Source organism: Gopherus evgoodei, chromosome 4, assembly GCF_007399415.2.
Source record: "Gopherus evgoodei ecotype Sinaloan lineage chromosome 4, rGopEvg1_v1.p, whole genome shotgun sequence".
Lineage (NCBI taxonomy): Eukaryota > Metazoa > Chordata > Testudines > Testudinidae > Gopherus > Gopherus evgoodei.
The window spans coordinates 144,384,118-144,406,433 of NC_044325.1; the positions used below are offsets into that span (position 1 = coordinate 144,384,118).

Here is a 22,316-nt window from a genome sequence, read left to right on the forward strand (position 1 = left end):
GCCTCCAAATCCATATGGTTATCCCAAGGATGGGAATTCAGGAGTAAATAATTTCCAGCCAAGAGAATTAGCTCTTGGAATGACGATGGGGTAATGCAACTAATGCGTGTGGATCTTCTGCTTTCTACAGGCTTGACGGTATACCCAACAGAAAGAAATATTAGAGAAAATAAAGTGGGTAAAACCCTGGGAGGAGGTTGACTCTAGCAGTTATTCAGTCTGACTGCTTTCACTGGCATGCTTGGGGGCTTTTCTTCAAATATCTTGGGGAGAGAATATGAGCAGTTGTGGATTTGATTCTTTAAAATTCAATGTTTTGTCCTGTGCTTGGCAAGATAAACTTCACTTCAGTCTGTTTGTTTGTGCGTGTTGATGTCTTTACATGCCAGGAATCTCTGCTGGCTTTTTGGTATTTAAAATAGTCAATTGTGTAGAGAGCACCTCAGGTATTTTATAAAACTTTATTTTCTGTACAGGTTCTGCGCTGAACACTGCTGGCAACTCTGCTGAGCCTGAAGGTGGAGGTGACGTACTGAGGGGAGAGAGAAAACACTTGAGCTCTTAGACTGGGTAGCGCAATGTGTGTGGTGAGCAGGGAAGCCTGGCTGTAGGGATCTTCAGAACTGGAGCTGGCCACATACTTTCAAATGTTTTTCAAGTCTATTACACTAAGGAACCCCTGAATGTTGCTGATCATGTGCATGAGATTGGAATTATATTGAATTTCTGCCAAAAATAAATAAATTAAATTAAGTTTCCTTTCTAGTCAGTAACTTAGGGAGACCACAACAATAAATTTGTTTCTAAATCAGCTAGATTTCTTTCTCTGTGTGTGTGTGTGTTTGGTTTTTTTTCCCTAACTTTTTTTTTCTCCCATTAGCCAGTTTCCTGCCTGGTTTTTAAAATGTTTTTCATTGAGCTTTATTTATACAACAACAAAAAAGAACCCAAACTGTGTGTTCTGCCAACACTGAAGCCCTCAGTAAACCTGAGTCCTACACCTACACTTATGATGAACAATATGAAATAATCTATTTGGATAATTTTAAATACTGATTCCAATGCTTTTCACATCTAAGAATATGTCTGCAGTGCAATTCAAAATCTGTGGCTGGCCCGTGCCAGCTGACTTGGGCTCCTGGGGCTCGGGCTATGAGATTTGTTTAATTGTGGTATATTTGTGCTCAGGCTTGATCTGGGGTTGTAGGACCCTGCGAAGTGGGACGGTTGCAGGCCCGAGCCCAAATATCTGCATCAGCATTAAACAGCCCCTTAGTCCAAGCAAGCAGGCATGGGCCAGCTGCCGGTGTTTAATTGTAATGTAGACATACCCTATCACTGACTGATGACAACATGCAGGATATTCTGATACCCCATCTAGACAGCCCATGTGTAATGATTCTTTGCTTACTCAGTGTTTTGGCAAACACATGGCTGGCCAGTGCAGGCTTGGAAAATGAGAGCCTAGAAGCATGTGTAAGAGAATAGTTAACACCCCTTGGCTTGTATTGTAGAAAGTCTTTAAACTGAGATTGGTTCATCCATTTTTAAAATGGTTTTCCTGCCAGTATTACAAGATACGTATGTATGCAATCTCTTGAAAATATGCTTTTCTTCTTTGTGAGGTTCTCGAGGGATCAGATCATGATTTCCATAGCTAGTGATTATTCATTTTATAATGTGGTGTTTTATGTGACTCCATTAATTTTTCATTCATATCTGCTATAATCTAGGGTACTAAGTGTGGCTTCATATGCATAGATTGTGGATGAGTTCCTGTAGGTTATTGACATGAATATGGTTTCATATTTTAGCTCATATTTTGGTTCTCTTTAGGGCCTGGCTTTGATACACGCATTGGCATTCCCGCCATCGCCATTGCCTTCGCCATTAGTAAGTAACTTAATACTGAAAAAATAATTAGATACACTAGAGCTATGACTGTGTTTTGAGGTCCACAGTCCAGGCTATTTTACTATTGCGCTTCCTCTGTCTCATCCCTGCCCCCCACTTAACTCCTAAAGGTCATTGGATTTAGGATTCTTGAATTTCTCTGCCACTAACTAACTTTTTGCCCTCTGATGCCATGAAAAATATATGCCCATAGTTGAGATTGTACTGCCATTCCCTGGAGAGAAGCCTGTATTAATGCTCTTACTTATTTTCTCTGTCTGTAGTCTTGTAATTTTATTCATAATATTTTCCTGAACTGGGAAACCTGCTGTTGATTCTGTCTTAATTTTCAGAGTAGCAACCATGTTAGTCTGTATCAGCAAAAAGAACAGGAGTACTTGTGGCACCTTAGAGACTAACAAATTTATTTAAGCATAAGCTTTTGTGGGCTAAAACCCACTTCATTGGATGCATGCAGTGGAAAATACAGTAGGAAGATATAGATAGATACAGAACATGAAAAAATGGGTGTTGCCATATCAACTATAACAAGTGTAATTATTTAAGATGGGCTATTGTCATCAGGCGGAAAAAAAAACTTTTGTAGTGATAATCAGGATGGCCCATTTCCAGCAATTGACAAGAAGTTGTGAGTAACAGTAGGGGGAATAGTTCTACTTTGTGTAATGACCCATCCACTCCCAGTCTTTATTCAAGCCTAATTTAATGGTGTCTAGTTTGCAAATTAATTCCAATTCAGCAGTTTCTCGTTGGAGTCTGTTTCTGAAGGTTTTTTTTGTTGTAGTATTGCCACTTGACCACTATACTTACCTGCATGCCTCCAGCTTTCGTCCAGACCACACCACACCACATGATCCACTGTCTACAGCAAGCTCTAAGATACAACCGCATTTGCTCCAACCCCTCAGACAGAGACAAACACTTATCTCTATCAAGCGTTCTTACAACTACAATACCCACTTGCTGAAGTGAAGAAACAGATTGACAGAGCCAGAAGAGTACCCAGAAGGATGATCCCTCACTCTCACAGATCTTGGGAGACAGGCCTGTCCTCACTTACAGACAGCCCCGCAACCTGAAGCAAATACCCACCAGCAACTACACACCACACAACAAAAACACTAATCCAGGAACCTATCCTTGCAACAAAGCCTGTTGCCAACTCTGTCCATATCTATTCAAGTGACATCATAGGACCTAATCACATGAGACTTGTTCACCGGCACATCTACCAATGTGATATATGCCATCATGTGCCAGCAATGCTCCTCTGCCATATACATTGGCCAAACTGGACAGTCTCCACGCGAAAGAATAAACGGACACAAATCAGACGTCAAGAATTATAACATTCAAAAACCAGTCGGAGAATACTTCAATCTCCCCGGTCACTCCATTACAGACCTAAAAGTGGCAATACTACAACAAACAAACTTCAAAAACAGACTCCAGCGAGAAACTGCTGAATTAGAATTAATTTTAGCCCACAAAATCTTAGGCTTAAATAAATTTGTTAGTCTCTAAGGTGCCTCAAGTAGTCAAGTACTTCTTTTTGTCTTAATTTTGTGTGCACAATATTGGGGAACACAAGGGGAGTGAAGAATCTCATTCATCCCTGCTCCCTCAAGAAAAGTTTCATGTCTGTAGTTCTGTCTTGGGTGAGAATATACAGCCCTAAGTGTGGAGGAAGTATTTGTCTGGTGCTCACCAACAATGGAAAGGATAGAAGCCAGGAAGGGAAATTGTCAGAAGATCCAAGCAAGCCCTTCCTAGGTTGGATTTGACAGTCTAGCATCATGGGAATAAGAAAGTTGTTACTTATATAAATGAAGTTCCTACCATTCAGTTAGTCAGTCTGCAGTGCAAAGGGCTCCACTTACCAGAGCCTGGGTGTTTAGTCATCATGCTAGCAAATTCTGAACACATGTGCAACCCTTTCCCAGAGAATACTCACAAAGGCTGTAGTAGCTTAACCTTTGTGAACAGTTTTTTCACTGTATAGGCCCCCATTCATCAAAGCACTTAAGCGTATGTATAAATCTCACTGAAGTCAATCAGAATTAAGTATGTGCTTTAAGTTTATGTTTAAGTGACTTGCTAAATTGGAGCCATAGAGCAGCTTTGTCAAGTAGTGGGTAGATTCCCTGTGTGCTTGGAGCACAGCCATGCTAGAGGTGGCTGTTAACAAGCAGGTTTCTAGCAGTTTTCTTGATCCATGTGGACTGAGAATATGCAAACCCAAACTACTGTGCAGTCTGCATTCCTGTCAAATGGTTCTAAGAAGCAACAGTCCCTGTCTGTTAATCAGGGAAAACTGTGCTGAATTTAAATGTAGTTTTAACTGGCCCAATCTGATTAGAGGTTTTGATTTGCAAGTTCAAGATTGAGAGAATCCAACACATGCAGATGAATTCATTTTCTAATTTTTATGTATTCTTTTAAAATATTTAGTCAGTCAAGGAAGAAATTAAATAAGCCAGACTAAACCTTGGACATGAGAATACATCCTATGATTGGCTGAGAAAATTCCTTAAACAGCTTGGAGATGCTTGAAGGGAAACAGATGATATAAAGCTTGAACATCTTGAATGTTAAGTAGATTGAGTACTGAAGATTATTCTGAATGAGTTAGAAATCAAAACATTCAGCAGTGTATAGACACATTAAAGATGTGATAAACTGGGAGATCCAACATCAGAACCATATTCTGGATAAGAAAGGGCTTCTCATGATATTTGATCTGGGATACAAGAGGGGCTTTTCCATACTACTTATCTGTGAAGTTTGCTAGCTGTGTTTACCAAAATGTTAAATAAAATGTAACTTCATTGCCTTATTCCTGGGGTTTTTTTTTCTTCTAGGTGTTATCATCATCGTTTATATTCGAAAATACCAAAAGAAAAAATGGTAAGATAGCTGAAGATTTTTTTTTTTAATTCTTTACTAATTTTCAACTTATCCTCATGGAATTTCATTACTGCATGAACAGGTATTTCCTTCTGAGATTTACTCTACCTTCTCAGCAGGGTTTGTCTTTTCTTGCATGTACCTGGATGTCAAGAAAAGTTACATATGTGGTGCTCTGAAAATGCAGCTTTGAAGGAATGATGTTTAGTTGGTCTGGAATTAAAAAAAACACAACACAGCCATGACTGATCCACGTCAGCTGATATGGGCTCACAGGGCTAGGGCTGCAGGACTGAAAATTGATGTGTAGAAATTCAGGCTTAGACTGGGCCCAAGCTCTGGGATCCTGCCCTCTCTCGGAGTCCCAGAGTTGTCTTTCAGTGTGATTTAACAGTTTGAAGCTAGAATGAGAGTCAGCATCATGTAATGGTTAGCTCTCCATGGACTGCCTGCAAAATGCTCCATGGACCATAGTTTGAAAATTGTTGGACTAGCTGATGCTGTGGTCCAGTACATGACCATTGTGCTTCATCAATGAATAAGTCCTAAATGCACAAGAAGGAAAAGATGATATAGATAAGACTGCAGGTCACGCAAACAAGACAGAGCCATGGATGTGTGTTGGGTTGCTCCAGGTACCATGAAAATACAAATATCGCGATGGATTTAGAAATTCTTTGTTGCTGTTGTTTGGTCCAAAACTACTACTCCAAATTTTTGCTTCCTTTAACCCTTCCCTGTCTGCTCCTTAAGTTACACCGCACTGGGACACAACCCCCTAGCCGCGCTCTAGTTTATTTCAGCAGGAATTCTGCATGTGGAGTGGCTATGGCTAAGGCTCAAAGTGTGTACCTTCAAAAATGTTTCTCCTAAGAGGCATCTCAGTTTTCAAACCTGCAAAACATCAATATGGCAAATTAAAAACCCAAAGCGGGATTTGTGTAGAAGTGCTCATGAAGTTGTGTTCTCATAGTACAGGCTTTCTTTGTATCACTGCCAGATAATATTGTGTAAAGGCTTTTTAAATAGTTCCTTTACTTTATAACCTATTCACTTGAATAATATTCCCCTGGGGTTCATTTATGCTGAGATGCCTTTGACTTGCACCTAATATCTAGTCTATTTTTAATCTAATTTTTATTTTAATTAAAGATTAATTTTGTTATTGACATGTTGGATTGTGTGAAGTCTGCCTTTTACTGATTAACTTGGTTACTCTTTCAAGGTGACACCATCTCTTGTTAACTGTTGTGAAAAGATTTGCATATTAGCCTTCCCATATAAACAGGTTTACAACTGAATTTTAAAAAGCACCTGCCCGGTATTGTTTCTATGGTGAATGAGATTTCTAATATGACACTCCCTGGAATGCATACAAGTAAAGCCAGTGATAAGCCTCTAAAAAAAGAATTGATTTCCAAGTCCTGAGTAAGCTAATAGACTGCAGCAGCCTACAAATAATAATTGGCTCAATGCCCTAGTAAACGTGTAGAACAAAATTCTTCAGAAATCTATTCTGACGTCTAGAATTTCCCCCTTTCCTTCTCATTTCTCACTAAACGTTTGATTCTAGTGAGTGTTTTCAAGGAGGCTTATTTAATAGTGTGGACTACTGGACTTTATCCCACTGAAGTTTATGCTCATGCAATCCTATTCAGTTTTGTCATGATCATCAAGCAGGTCGCTTGTTTAAGATTAGCTTTATATTCAGAAGCCCAGTTTGCAATGTTGTTTGAATAAAATATCCAGTGTTGGCAGTTCATCAGTGAAGATACTCACTCACTCACTCACTCACTCACTCAGCAGAAATGCGCTTTTATGTAGCAGAAGTAATCCAATGTCGTTGACTCTCATGCGTCATATTGTCATGTGCAATTTCTTCCATGCTATGAAATCTAATGGGTGCTAAAATTTCACTGTGAACAATATTGAAGGAGAACCAGCTTAAATGTGGTTACTGCAGTCTTGTTTGTATATTGCTGGCAAAATATAGGTAGCAAAATATATGCTCACCAGACAAAGAAAATTAAATACTAGTTTGTTCTTGCTTTTTTTGAGCTGTTGAGTCTGCAAGATAAATTATACTTATACAAAAGTGACTCTGTGTGGGAATAGCATTCTGATTAAGAGACCTCCTTCCCATGGCAAAAATACTGCTTGTTTTGTGAAATTTACTTGTACAACACTTGGTGAAGGATAGTGATAAAGGGTACAGATATACACCTAAAAATTAAATGCCTGATGCTGAATATTTTTCTGTATTGTTAAAACATAATCCTTGTGAGAATTTTTTAAGTTCTTGAAAAGTACAAGGGATATAAAATAAATCATATTTACAAAATCTTATTTCGAGAACATTTTACAGAAGGAAACAATGTTTTAAGTATCTTGTCCTTGCTAGCTGTAAAATTCCAAAACTGTAATGCTTCTACCACTGCGCTTGGTAGAGAATTCCACTGGTTAATACATCTTACAATCAAAATATTTTCCTAATATTCAGCCTCCAATGTTTTCTTTATACAGTTCTAGTTTTATAAAAAGGCTTCATCTTTTAAAAAAAAACTACTTTAAATTCAAATTGTTTGTATGTGAACATATTTAATCAGTAAATGTTGTCTCCTTTCTTGCTATTCAGTTCTTACAGTGTAAATCGGGATTCCTCAAAGCATCAAATTACCATGGAACACGATTTCCATATGAATGAATCAAAACGTAATTTGATCTTCAAAGGTATATATTTTTATAGAAAAATATTTTCCTGTACCCAAAAGTATGCAGGTGGTGTGGTGGTTTTCTGATTAAATATCAGAGAGTAGGGTAGAAGTTTACAATATTAAATACAAATTGAGAATATAAATTACTTCTATGGGTTATTTCTTCTTTGTTTTTCTTCCATGTCATGAACAAAAACGTTTCATTGGAGAGAGAAGGTGGGTGAGCTCTGTGTGGCTGGAAAGCTTGTCTCTCTCACCAACAGAAGTTGATCCGATAAAAGATATTACATCCTCCACCTTGTCTCTCTAATATCCTGGGACTAAGAGAGCTACAACTACACTGCATGCAAAAATATTTCATGTAATATTATTTGATTATCTACTAAAACTCTGCATGTCTGTTTTTCTGCAACTGCAACAAACTTGAACACTTTGTGTGCTTTGTCTGTTAAATGCAGTATGTTGAAAACAGGTATTTGTCTAATATAAATATTATTTCCATTTCATTACGTCTGTTATGATATAGGTTCTTATACCATGCTTATCAACATCATATCTGAGCACCTTCCGCTAGTGCATTAAGCATCATGACTAACATCTGTCATGTGGTGGTTATTCTCTGATCCTCTCCCCGAGGGGAGAAACGAGTCCAGTCTTTTTTTGGTAGGGTTCCGCTGGAGGGCAGGGAGCGTATGTGGTGGCTTTTTAACGTGCTTTCTGTTATGTATCTGTTAGAGAGGGCAGGTCAAAGAAATGCGTCTTTCACGTGGAGTGGAAGGTGATAAGGTTTGTGTCGTTTCTGGGGGAATTCATTGCACAGTCTCAGCCCGGCTCCAGAGAAAGTTATGTCCTCCATGCAGAGGAGCTTGATGTTTATTGTAGAGAGGAGCGTGGTTGTCAAACATGATTTTTGTCCTGGGGCCTTAGGCAGTGCTGTAGATATCCTGGGCTCAGGCCATGGAGTGCCTTGATGATAAGGACGGAAACCTTGACTGTGATCCAGTATTCTATAGGAAAACAATACTGTGGTGGCAGAACTGGAGGGCCAGTGGGGGCTAGCGCCTCTGTAGTGGAAATAATATGAGGGCTGATCTATATTCTCCCCCACCCCCAAACAATATTTCCTAAGTGCCTGTGGGGAGAGTGAAATAAGGCAGCCCGGGCTTTGCTCTTCCTGTGTCCCAGCCCCCTGAGCACTGGGCAGAGGACATACCTGGAGGCAGGGAATGGAACTGGGCTGGGTGAAGCCACATCATTGTGAGGGGAGCAGGCATTTCCTCTCAGGAGCAGGAGACTGGGTTGCTCAGGGTGCCCAGGGTAGGGAATCGGGACCAAGGACACTGCCCTGACCATTTCCTTAGCCTGCCATGGCAAGGTGAGTGCCTGCTCTGCTGCCCAGGCTCTCTCTGGGAATGTCTACACAGGAATAAAAAACAGTGACTGGTCTGGGTCAGCTGACTGGGGCTCGCATGGCTCGGGCTCTGGAGCTGAAAAATTGCTGTGTAGATGTTTGGGCTCAGGCTGGGGCCCTGTGAAGGGGGAATGTTCTAGAGCTCGGGTTGCAGTCTGAGCACCCCCCAAGCATGAGTCAGCTGACCAAGCCCTGTATCCGAGTGTAGATGTACCCGCTGGGCCTTGGACTCCTTGATGCACACACCCCCAACCCAAACCACAGCCCTCCACCTTTTCAAGTCAAGCTTCTGCTGCTTTTGAGCCAGTGTGGAGAGCAGAGGACAGGTGTGATGTGTTCCCAGTAGCCTTCCATAGTCCCCTATTAAGAATGAAGGAGAAAATCATATGATGTTCTTTGGGTGAAAAATAAATATATAAAACCAGAAAGATTATAAGCAAATACAAGATTTCATCTATAAGGAGGCAGCATTGCATGTGCTAGTTCCCCAAATGGATTATATGGCACTCTGAGTGTGTAGTTATAGTACATGGTGCTTTAAAACAGGTATGTGAACTAAAGTAATTGCTTAATTGAGTTTAGTATATATCATAAAGAAGCTCACGTGGATTTCATAAGGACTATGCAGTATTTTACATAACATTCCCATGGTCCATTGTTAAATAAGAATATTCAATGTGACTAGACACTGAAGAAACTATTATCCCACTATAAAATGTTGTTTATGTAAATCTATGTAGGTGCCATTCCTGGTGCAGAGCGGACCTTCTAGAGGAATGTTCCAGCTCAGCTTTGTTTTATAGTGGGAGGGAAGAAGAGCAGATTCATGGATAGCCTAGTTCTCCGTTAGTTAGCTTGCGTAACTATCAACATTTGTCATCAGTCACTTTTTTGTTGTTTGTCCCTTGTAGTTACTACCTCTGCTAACAAATTAACCCTAACCCTGTGACATCCAGAATGCATGTTTTCTCCTGCTTTTTGTAAGGTTTTGCCACTAAGAAAAAAATGCCATAACCTCTGCTTTAACTTGAAATGAGTTTAAAATATTTCTGTTCTATCCAGTTAAAGACAATACAAGAACTAGTACTTGTTCCTGACAATACTGAAAAGTCCAACCAATGAAAAGTTTAGTCTAAATGAATACTTTGAAGTCTAAAGAAAGATGTGTGTAAAACTGAAGTATATAACTAATTTGATTAATTGTTTATCTTCCTTTTTCAGTATAAATGACTGATGCTAGCTGATGGCTGTGGTTTACACATTAACAGACATTGGAAGAAAATCATGGAAAAGTTAAGAGATAAATGTCATACATTTGTACTGAAATTTCTGTAGTAAAAATAGAGCCCTCTCAGGTAACTATTGTTATTTTTGCTACAACTTCTTTCCTCTGTTGAGCTGCATTTGAGTAAAGCAGAAAGACCGGAGGTGGATCATTGCTCTTGCCCTTGAAAATGGCTTCTGAAGCAAGCAAGGCAGTTGGCAGCATCAAAATTACTTGCTCTTCTGAACATGCACCTGGTTCCTTATTAGGTCTCTCCATAGCACTAAATGTTTCCCCTTAAAGAACATATTCACCATCAGAGCGTGGCATGGTTTGGATTGTGAGTTGTGGCTGTAACTGCAGACAGCAAGAGAGAGCCTCTTCAGATCCCTACTTACAAGCTTTCATCATGGAGTGTGTATTACTCTTTAAAGACAAATTTAAAGATGCCAGACACTAGGTGGAATGTTGTAGATTCTTCATAAAAACATCCATCCTGGGTCAGACCAACGGTCCATCTAGCCAGGTGCTTCAAAGGGAATGAGGAGAACAGGGCAGTTATCGAGTGACCCATCATCCTCTGTCAGTCAGTCCCAGCTTTTGGCAATCAGAGTAGGGAGACTCAGAGGATGGGGTTGTATCCCTGGCCATCCTCCATGTACTTCTCATTCTTCTTTTTTTTTTTTAACCCAGTTATAGTTTTAGCTTTCATGTGACCTTTCTTCAAATTTACTCTCCATTTACAGATTTTTTTTAAGTGATTCTACAGAAAAAAGCCAACTTTTGTTACCAGCTCCACAATGTGTATTCTTACCTCAAGCTTGATATCTAGTGTGTGTCCCCTAAGAGAAAATTAAAAGTAACGTGAATTTACATATAGTTCCAAAGATGCTCGGTATACTCCCTACTGATTTACTAAAAACTCTCTCAATGTGAGAATAAGAAATAACATTTGTTTCCTTGCAATCCTCTAACATTTTCTTATAAGAAGTAAGCTGTATGATCAAAAGTGTGCTCCTGAGTTCTCCAGTGGTTTAGTGCCTACATTCTTTTTATATGTTAGTTGTCAAAAACTGTCTTTGTAGATCTTAAAATAAGCTTTTTTTTATATTCAGGAAATGTCGCACTGCTCCTGAGAGGGGGTGTTTATAATCACTTTGTCATCTATCTTATAAGATTTAAAGATTTTAAATGTCATTTACATCCTTTTTTGTGACCGCGAGTTGCTTTGAGTTTTATTTAACAGTAAGAAGAAATCTTTTCCATAAATGAAGCAACTATAATTGAAGATATCTGTGTTATTTACAATATCTTATTTGGAATAGGCTTTTTTCTTAAATAAAAGGGATACTGAATCAAGACTCTAGCATCCTGATATTTTTTCCACACCTGTTTAATAGAAACTGTCTCATTAACTATTTACAAATCTATTTAAAAGTCACCGGGACCAGATGGCATTCATCCAAGAGTTCTGAAAGAACTCAAATGTGAAGTTGTGAAACCTATTAACTGTGGCTTGTAACCTGTTCTTTAAATTGGCTTCTGTACCCAACGACTGGAAGATATCTAATGTAACGCCAATATTTAAAAAGGGCTCTAGAGGTGATCCCGGCAATTACAGACCGGTAAGTCTAACGTTAGTACCGGGCAAATTGGTTGAAACAATAGTAAAGAATAAAATTATTAGACACATAGAAGAACATAAATTGTTGGGCAGAAGTCAACATGGTTTCTGTAAAAGGAAATTGTGTCTTACTAATCTATTAAGAGTTCTTTGAAGGGATCAACAAACGTGGACAAGAGGAATCCAGTGGACATAGTGTACTTAAATTTCCAGAAAGCCTTTGACAAGATCCCTCACCAAAGGCTCTTACATAAATTAACTTGTCATGGGATAAAAGTGAAGGTCATTTCATGCATTTGAGAACTGGTTAAAAAACAGAGAACAAAGGGGAGGAATAAATGGTAAATTTTCAGAATGGAGAGGGATAACTAGTGGTGTTCCCCAAGGGTCAGTCCTAGGACCAATCCGATTCAACTTACTCATAAATGATCTGGAGAAAGGGGTAAAAAGTGAGGTGGCAAAGTTTGCAGATGATACTAAACTGCTCAAGATAGTTAAGAGCAAAGCAGACTGTGAAGAACTTCAAAAAGATCTCACAAAACTAAGTGATTGGGCAACAAAATGGCAAATGAAATGTAATGTGGATAAATGTAAAGTAATGCACATTGGAAAAAATAACCCCAACTAGACATACCATATGATGGGGGCAAATTCAGCTACAATGAATCAGGAAAAAGATCTTGGAGTCATTGTGGATAGTTCTCTGAAGACATCCACACAGTGTGTAGAGGCAGTCAAAAAAGCAAACAGGATGTTAGGAATCATTAAAAAGGGGATAGAGAATAAGACAGAGACTATATTATTGCCCTTATATAAATCGATGGTATGCCCACATCTTGAATATGCGTACAGATGTGGTCTCATCTCAAAAAAGATATACTGGCACTAGAAAAGGTTCAGAGAAGGGCAACTAAAATGATTAGGAGTTTGGAAAGGGTCCCATATAAGGCGAGATTAAAGAGGCTTGGACTTTTTAGATTGGAAAAGAGGAGACTAAAGGGGGATATGATAGAGGTATATAAAATCATGAGTGACGTGGAGAAAGTAGATAAAGAAAAGTTATTTACTTATTCCCATAATACAAGAACTAGGGGCCACCAAATGAAATTAATGGGCAGCAGGTTTAAAACAAATAAAAGGAAGTTCTCCACACACCATACAGTCAACTTGTGGGACTCCTTGCCTGAGGAGGTTGTGAAGGCTGGGACTATAACAGCGTTTAAAAGAGAACGATAAATTCATGGAAGTTAAGTCCATTAATGGCTATTAGCCAGGATGGGTAAGGAATGGTGTCCCTAGCCTCTGTTTGTCAGAGAGTAGAGATGGATGGCAGGAGAGAGATCACTTGATCATTATCTGTTAGGTTCGCTCCCTCTGGGCACCTGGCATTGGCCACTGTTGGTAGACAGAATACTGGGCTAGATGGACCTTTGGTCTGACCCAGTTCTGTTCTTATGTTATGATGCTGAGATCTAGCCCTGTGCTCTCATCTAATTGTGAGGAGGGATAGCTCAGGGGTTTGAGCATTAGTCTACTAATCCCAGGGTTATGAGCTCAATTCTTGAGCGAGCCATTGAGGGATCTGGGGCAAAAAAATAGTTGGGGATTGGTCCTGCTTTGAGCAGAGGGTGGGACTAGATGACCTTCTGAGGTCCCTTCCAACTCTGATATTCAATGAATCACTAGCTGTTTACAAAACAGAAAAGTTCTCTCCTTTCCTCTTGCAGATAAGTATCTTTACTAGTGTGGAGGGATTTTCATAACATGTCAGAAGTTGACTCAGTTCTGCTTAGCCAGACTCCTGTGGGATCGCTGTCAGAGGAAAGAGATCCCCACTGCTCAGAGCTGAGATCAGTGCTATGGCATCAATTGCAGCTGCAGTCCTTTCCCCATCCTCACTTCCCATTAGGGTGTGAATGGGCAAGGCGAGATGCCACAGAGCTACTTCTGCAGAAGATCCTGGCATTCATAACATAGGCTTTGTCAGACAGAGGCAGCTCTTCCCCTAGAGCAGAGGAGACATCAGTGCAGGAATATACATGCCCTCCCCCCGGTTCCCTCCACATCACCACCTATTCTCCTGGCCCTCACACAATATCCCTGATCTCAACAGGGCTCCCCACATAATGGGGCAGACATGGGGCCCATCCGTGTGTTTGTTTTAAACAACTAAATTTTGCAGCTAGGGGGAGTTCAGTGAACTAAGATGAATTTCTCTCCTGCTTCCAGGTGTTTCTTTGCTGTGCAGTGGCAAAAACAAATGTTAAGAAAGTTGGAACTCTGAAAACAGTCCCAAAACTTCTTCTAGATAGGGAAAAAGAGCCTTGCAGTCTGCCCCAGTGGTCAGTAAACTAAGGCCATTATGGTCCAATATCTCCCTCTTGTATGGTGGCTTTGGAAATATGTATTGTTATGTGAAAGGCCAAAGATACAAATTTAAGGAGAGGGATAGGCAGAGATTGTAAAAAAAGTGTTGAGTCATTTCCCTTGAGTAAGTTGCTGCTCCTTTGGGGTATTTAAGTACAGTAACTCCTCATTTAAAGTTGTCTCAGTTTACATTGTTTCGTTATTTGGTTGCTGATTTATTAGAGAACATACTTCTTTTAAGTCATGCAATGTTCCATTATAAAGTTGTTTGGCTCACCCTATTCTGCCCGCCCGGCCCTCCTGCTGGGAAGCAGGGTCTGGGTGCAGGGACTTGCCCCATTGCTTCAGCCTCTGTGCCTCGATCCCGCTCCCCGGCAGGAGGGCTGGGCAGGCAGACCAGGGCAAGCCCCCTGCACGCCGACCCCGCTATGCCACTGCCTCAACCAAGCTTCATAATCATTGGTGAGCACAGTATTAAATTTTGTTTAAAATGATTTAAAACTTATAGTGTATATTTATATAATGTCTTATCTGGTGAAAAAAATTCCCTGGAACTTAACCCCTCCCAATTTATGTATGTGTCTAAGTCCTGGTTTCAGCATCTCTGTGATGCCTGAAACATTCTGCCTAACCCTCAGGAGGAGGAGAAGGTGGTGGTGCCAGTGCCCCGCTGATAACTTTTAGCTCAGTTTTCCAGTCTGGGTACATACTTAAATAGTCACAGAGCCAGAGAGACTCTGTAGTCGGGTGGAGCAGACAGTCAGCAAGAGACACTAGCTCCACTCACTTTCATTGTTGTTTCCACAGAGTGCAGCAGCAGCTTCAAGTGGATAGACCAAGGGAGCCCCCATCAGAATATCTCATAGCCAGTGGTTACAGCACTCTGCTGAGAGCCGTAGGAGACCTGTGTTCAAATCCTTTCTCCTATTGTGCCTGATGGGGGAATTGAATCTGGGTCTCCCCACATCCCAGGAGCTCACTATGGGACCAAATGTTATCAGGTGGGTACAGCTAATGCCACCTCCAGCCATTTTATACAGAGTGAGGCAGGCACCTAAGTCATTCTGGTAAGAAACTGAAGTTGCCTGACTCCAGAGGAGGAGTCCCCAGAGTTAGCTGCCTATCTCTGTGAGGGGTGGGTTTGAGGGGCAATTTCTCCTCAACATCTCCCATTGGCCAGTTTAGGTGGCTCCCTGCTTTGCGCGCTGGCTTTGGTGGATCACAGGCTAAGGCGCCTATCACCCTCTATTCCTTTGATAGAATGTTAGGTGCCTAACTCAGACTTTGTGACTCTCAGTGATTTTCAAGGGGCCTAAATGTTTCCAGCTGCTCAGCATCGCAATGCCTAACTCCTTTTGTGCAGCCAGGTCCTACACTTTCTCGGTCTCCAGTTCCTCAACTCTAACATGGAGATAAACCTTTCTCTCTCTCAGGGAGCCTGTGAGGATAAATCCATGTCTGCAGCTGGAATATGCATTATACTAGTGCCTGTGTTGATTTTTTGTAAACCGCAGTGATGGAATAGCTGCAGGGTCAGACCTGCAGATGCATAGAATACCTCCTTTCAGACATACGTGCAAATGAAAATCGTTAATTATGCTAATGTTAGTGAATATACCATATTTCATTGTCTTTAATTGTTCACAGCAAAAGTGGAATCCCATCAGAGAATAGATGAAATGATGGATGAATGTGAATTTCTTTAAATGTAAATGTCTGTTTCATAAGGTGTTCCTGGTCACTTAGTTAAAAACAGGCTTTCATGGGGGAAATAGTGTATTTCATCTGCCTAATCTGTGAGTTGGCCACCTGGTATTACACATAGCCAGCCCCGTTAATAGGAAATGATATGAAAGTAACAGGGTGTGTAGCAGAGGGAAGATCAAGGACCTCAACAACATGCCTGCCCCCACTGCAGATTAGAAATAGAGCATACCTTGGCACATTTATCTGCATTCCGGTGAACACAGTCACCTGTTGGTTCTTTTTTTTTAATGTATAGCCCTTACTGCATCTTGAAGGACATTTACAGCATGCAAGCAAAGTCCTCACTGCAACTAATTTTCCTATTATCTGAAAATCACATGATTTATCAATGCGTTGATAAAGGGCTCAGTTACCTTTGAACCAGTTACTATTTCCTGGATTATACAGTGTACTTATTTAATCTTCATGGTAAGTCTGTAATAGCTACACCAATACCCACTGGCCAGTGAAAATCTAACCTTTGGGTCATTGTACTGCACCACTTTCTGCTAGGCCTGGTCTACGCTACGGGTTTATACCGAATTTAGCAGCGTTAAACCGATTTAACCCTGCACCCGTCCACACAACGAAGCCCTTTATATCGATATAAAGGGCTCTTAAAACCGATTTCTGTACTCCTCCCCGACGAGGGGAGTAGCGCTCAGATCGGTATTGCCATGTCGGATTAGGGTTAGTGTGGCCGCAATTTGATGGTATTGGCCTCCGGGAGCTATCTCACAGTGCACCATTTTGACCGCTCTGGACAGCAATCTGGAGTCGGATGCACTGGCCAGGTAGACAGGAAAATCCCCAAGAACTTTTGAATTTCATTTCCTGTTTGCCCAGCGTGGAGAGATCATCAGCACAGGTGACCACTCAGAGCTCATCAGGTAACACACAATGCAGTCTCTTGAAAATCGAAAAAGAGCTCCAGCATGAACTGCACTTGAGGTACTGGATCTGATCGCTGTATGGGGAGAGGATTCAGAGCTAACAGAACTCGGTTCCAAAAGATGAAATGAAAAAACATTTTAAAAAATTTCCAAGGCCATGATGCAGAGAGGCCACACCAGGGACTCAGTACAGTGCCATGTGAAAATTAAGGAGCTCAGACAAGCCTACCAGAAAACCAAGGAGGCAAATGGAAAGTCCGGGGCAGGGCCGAAAACATGCCGCTTCTATGCTGAGCTGCATGCCATTCTAGGGGGGTCCGCCACCGCTACCCCACCCCTGTCCGTGGATTCTGAGGTGGGGGTGGTATTCGCATCCATGGCTGAGGATTCTGCGGATGGGGAAGATGAGGAGGAAGAGGAGGATGAGCTTGTAGAGAGCACACAGCACTCTGTTCTCCCCAACAGCCAGGAGTTTTTTCTCACCCTGACGGAATTACCCTCCCAGCCCTCCCAAGCAACTATCCCAGACAATGAAGCCATGGAAGGGACATCTGGTGAGTGTACCTTTGTAAATATGAAACATGGTTTAAAAGCAAGCATTTTTTAATGATTGATTTGCCCTGAGGACTTGGGATGCATTTGCGGCCAGTACAGTTACTGGAAAAGTCTGTTAACGTGTCTGGGGATGGAGCGGAAGTCCTCCAGGGACATCTCCATGAAGCTGTCCTGGAGGTACTCCAAAAGCTTTTGCAGAAGGTTTCTGGGCAGCACTGCTTTATTCCGTCCTCCATGGTAGGACACTTGACCACGCCATGCATATAAGCAAGTAATCTGGTAACATTGCATAATAAAGCCTAGCTGCGTATGGTCCTGGTGATTGCTGGCATTCAAGCAACATCCGTTCTTTATCTCGCTGTGTTATCCTCAGGAGAGTGATATCGTTCATAGTAACCTGGTTGAAATTCAGGAATTTAAGTAAGGGGACAGAGATGGCCATTCCTACTGGGCTCTTTGCCTCTGGCTTAAAAGAAATCCTTCCCTGCAGGTAGCCAAGCGGGAGAAGGGGGGGGCAATTGGCGCTGAGCTTTTTCGGTTTGGCTAGCAGGGATCTTCCCTGCTACCAGCCACGCGGTTGGGGCAGGGGCAAAGGGAGGTGTTTAGCAGTGATCTTCCATGATACCAGCCACGGGATGGTTTCTGCTGCTGCTCGTTAACAGGAAAGAAGCAGCACTCAATGGACTTTGCTTGCTATTTGGGAAAGGAGGGTGCTGGATAGATGAAGGCTGCAGAAGACAAAAGACAATGGCTTACCATGGCCGCATGCAAGCCGAATTCTTCTGCCTGGACCTGCGTCTGTGATCTGTAACACCAAAGCTGCAGGCACTCAATATTAAGATGCAAAATGCGACCTTGTAGTGAAAACACATGTGCTATGTACAGGGCCGGCCTTAGGATTTATGGTGCCCTAGGCGAGATTATTAAACTGGTGCCCCTGTGCCTGATCTGCTCTTAGCAACACGAACATAAGCTTACAGTATTGGAAAACTTGCCACATTCACGTTATTAAAACCAGTTTAACTTAATTAAGCACACTGTAATGCTGATGGACTAGCACTAAAGAAGCAGCACTATAGAAAAAATTCTGATGACAGAATGATGCAAATTTTTTTTTAATTTATCAAAATTTTATTGGAAATTTATATGAAGAGGTATTGAAACAAAGATTTGTTTTTAATTAAAAGCAATCTTTCTGGCTTTTTTGGCTGCAAAATCAGTAATAATGTCATCGTATGACAAAGACAAAGTCGTGTCTTGTTCGATTGCAAGAATAGCAAGACCAGTTAAGCATTCCTGACTCATTGTAGAGCGGAGATAGTTTTTAATGAGCTTTAGTTTTGAGAAACTCCGTTCTCCTGATGCTACTGTTAAAGGAATTGTCAGTACAATACGAGTGGCAATGTACACATTAGGATATATGTCAACAAGTTTGCGGGTATGAATAAACTGTACAATGTCCATCACTGATTTTGCACGTGGCAACATTGATGACAGTGTACTCAATTCTTCGTACAGTTCAAGTCCATTTAAATCAAAACTATCACCGTGCTTCAGGAGGCTCTCTAGGTTCTTGCACTTTGTCATTAGTTGCTCTTGTTTTCCTATTTCGTTGAATTTATTTATGTTATACAAAAATCCAAACTGTTCATGGTGTACTTGCAAGGTATTAAACCTTTCATCAACAGCAGATACTGCTTTATCCATCACAACATTAAAAAATTCAACCTCAAATTTCTTTTCTGGATCGTCTATGGGCATGATCTGCTGTACAGGTTCTTCACAAAGAAGTGTCCCTGGCCTTTTTAACTCATATTAACTATGTATTTACTTTATGAAAGTTGGAGAAAACATTGTGGAAACGTAAAACATTGGCTGCCCAACTTCTGGGTTGGCAAAAGTTATACTGACTCACAGGGGGAAAAAAAAAGCAGGAGAATCTTAGTACAACATATGGTCACTCTATACCAGGGGTTGGGTCGGCAACCTTTCAGAAGTGGTGTGCCAAGTTCACTGTAATTTAAGGTTTCTCGTGCCAGTAATACATTTTAATGTTTGTAGAAGGTTTCTCTCTATGTCTATATTATATAAATAAACTATTGTTATTATCTGAGGTCTTGGCCACCGGTCCTGCTCAGGCCACTGCCAGCTGAGTAAATGAAACCCCAAACCGGCAGCGGGCTGGTGGCTGGAACCCTAGACAAGGATCCCAGGCCCTGCTCAGCCCGCTGCTGGTCTGGGGTTCTGACCACCAACTCCTGCCAGCCAGGATCCCAGCCGCCAATCCCCCCTCAGCCCGCTACCAGCCTGGGATTCTGCTCACCGAGGCTGGCAGGAGGCAGAGTGGGGCTGGCGGCTGAGCTCCTGACTGGCAAGGGGCCGGCAGCCGGAACCCTGGAGTAGCAGTAGGCTGAGTGCTGCTGGCACCCCAGACTGGCAGCAGACTGAGCCACTCAACCCCCCATCGGCCCTGCTCAGCCCGCCACCAGCCCACTCAGCCCGCTGCCGGCTGAGTGAATGGAACCCCAGGCTGACAGCAGGTTGAGTGGTTCAGCTGGCCTGCTCAGCCCACTGCCAGCCTGGGGTTCCTTGGAGGTCCCCAGGCCAGCAGCAGGTGCTGAGTGGGGCCGATGGCTGGTATTCCAGCTGGCAATAGGGCAGCAGCTGGAACCCCAGAGCAGTGATGGGCTGAGCCGCTCAGCCTGCTGCTGCATACCATCAAAAATCAGCTCACCTGCCACCTTTGACATGTGTGCCGTAGGTTGCCGACCCCTGCTTTATACACTAGTAAGGAGATGAGCATATTACAGTTGTTGGAGGGCTCTTATCAGGAGTAACAGGCTATAGGAAAGTCAGTCAACATTTTTTGTTTCTCTGATGAAAACTGGCCCACTCCCTGCCTCAAACCAAACCTGTCACTAATAATTGTCAACAACTTAATTTTCTGTTTTTGGCTAAGATACTGATTTTTTTTTAATAATATTGAAATTGGATTCAGGATTGTTAGCAAGAATTTTTGGCAAACAAAGTTGTTAAATGACAATCTAAATGGCAACACAGTACTGCTTTCATGCTTGGCTCACCCCCCAGCCCGCTGGTTCAACAGCTGCAGTAGAGGAGGAGATAGGTGGAAAACTGCAGGACCCCAAAATCCACCTCTTGGGGTGCAGAGCGGCAACAGCACCAGCAAACCCTCGAGTCCAATCACACGCCAATGGGCACCACCACCAGCCTTATGGACCATGGTGAAGTTAGCACAGCATCTGATCTCAGGGACAGGGCACTCATGGAGCCACAGCAGCTCATCCTGCCCTATGCAGCTCCCCCCGGATGAGATGGATCGCTGGCAGCTGCCAGCCCGGGGGAGAGGCGCTCCCCAGCTAGGGTGTCCAGATCCAGATGTCCTGATTTTATAGGGCCAGTCCCGATATTTGGGGCTTTGTCTTATATAGGCACCAATTACCCCCACCTAGAGTGACCAGACAGAAAGTGTGTAAAATCAGGACAGGGATGGGGGGGGGGGGGGTAAAAGGAGCCTATATAAGAAAAAGACCCCAAAATTGGGACACTCCCTATAAAATAGGGATGTCTGCTCACCCTACTCCAATCCTGATTTTTCACACATCTGGCTAACCCCAGCCAAGCCCCGTGTGACATTCCAATTCTGGCTGCCTGCCCAGGAAGTGAGTTACTTTCACTTTCATTCCTCAGCAAGCAGCCAGCCTCGCCTCCCCCCACCTACCCCCAGCACCTCACCCAACCCAGTCCTGACGGGAGGGGAGGGAGGAGAGAGAGAGGGGTACTCCTGGGGAGGAGGGAGAAAGGAGGGGGTGCTCCGTGGGGCCGGGGGGAGAAGAATGGATGTTATGGGAGACAACAGAGGATACTGGTTCCAGAGCCACAGAGCCTGCCTCACCTGACCTCAGCTGGGGGGAAAGAGTCACACTCACAGGTGAGCTCCTTTCCCAACCCCCACCCCCTCCCCTTCCCAGAGACCCCAGCAGCCAATCCCGTCCCTCAGACTGTGCTGCATTCGGCTCTCTCTAGGACCCAGCAGCCCTGCTTCTACACTGTCTGGGCTGCCTGCAGAGTGGTGCCCCCAGGCAGTGTGAGGCCCTAGCCGTTGCCTATTCTGCCTATGCCTAAGGACAAGGACGGCCCTGGCTATGTAAGGTGAATAGTATTGTTCACTGTGAAAGAGTATGACCATTGTTCTGTAAAATGTATCTTTTTTTAATACTTCTCTCCCCTCTCTCATGCAGCTGCAAATTTTTCAAGCCTCCCTACTCCGTCCCGAAGGCTATCTCAGATAAGGCGGTGGAAAAAAAAGACGCGAGAAGAAATGTTTTCGGAAATCATGGAAGTAACCTGCAATGAAAGAGCTCATCTGAATGAGTGGAAGGACGTGGTAGCAAAGTACAGGAAAGATGCCAGTGACCATGAGGACAGGAGGGACCAACATGAGGACAGGAGGGACCAACATGAGGACAGGAGAGATGCTCGAGATCAGAGGTGTAGGCAGGAAGATCAGCGGTGGCGGGATGCAACTCTGGGGCTACTGCGTGATCAAACTGACATGCTCCGGCATATGGTGGAGCTTCAGGAACGGCAGCAGGATCACAGAGTGCCGCTGCAGCCCCTGTATAACCCCCCTCCCCATGTTCCTTAGCCTCCTCACCCGCCAGACGAGTAAGAACTCATGGGGGTAGGCTTCATGCACCCGCCCACTCCACCCCAGTGGACAGCCCAACCAAAAGGCTCTCATTATTGTGAAATTTTTTTAGTGGCCTTTTCCTTCCCTACTATCCTCCTCCCAAACCACACCCGGGATACCTTCTCAGTTCTCTCCCTCTTTTTATAATTAAGTAATAAAGAATACATGATTTTAAAATGAGTGACTTTATTTCCTTAGAAAGCAAGC

The 22,316-nt window shown here is 42.7% G+C and overlaps 1 protein-coding gene across 1 annotated transcript in view; it reads left to right on the forward strand.

Moving 5' to 3' along the window:
• LOC115651277 (complement receptor type 2-like) overlaps positions 1-22,316 on the forward strand; it is an 87,307-nt gene that overhangs the window by 5,691 nt on the left and 59,300 nt on the right. Inside the window, exons 4-7 of the mRNA XM_030562216.1 lie at positions 477-524; positions 1,837-1,893; positions 4,776-4,821; positions 7,457-7,551. Of these exons, the coding sequence (XP_030418076.1) occupies positions 477-524; positions 1,837-1,893; positions 4,776-4,821; positions 7,457-7,551 (246 nt within the window). The remainder of the gene's footprint in view (positions 1-476; positions 525-1,836; positions 1,894-4,775; positions 4,822-7,456; positions 7,552-22,316) is intronic.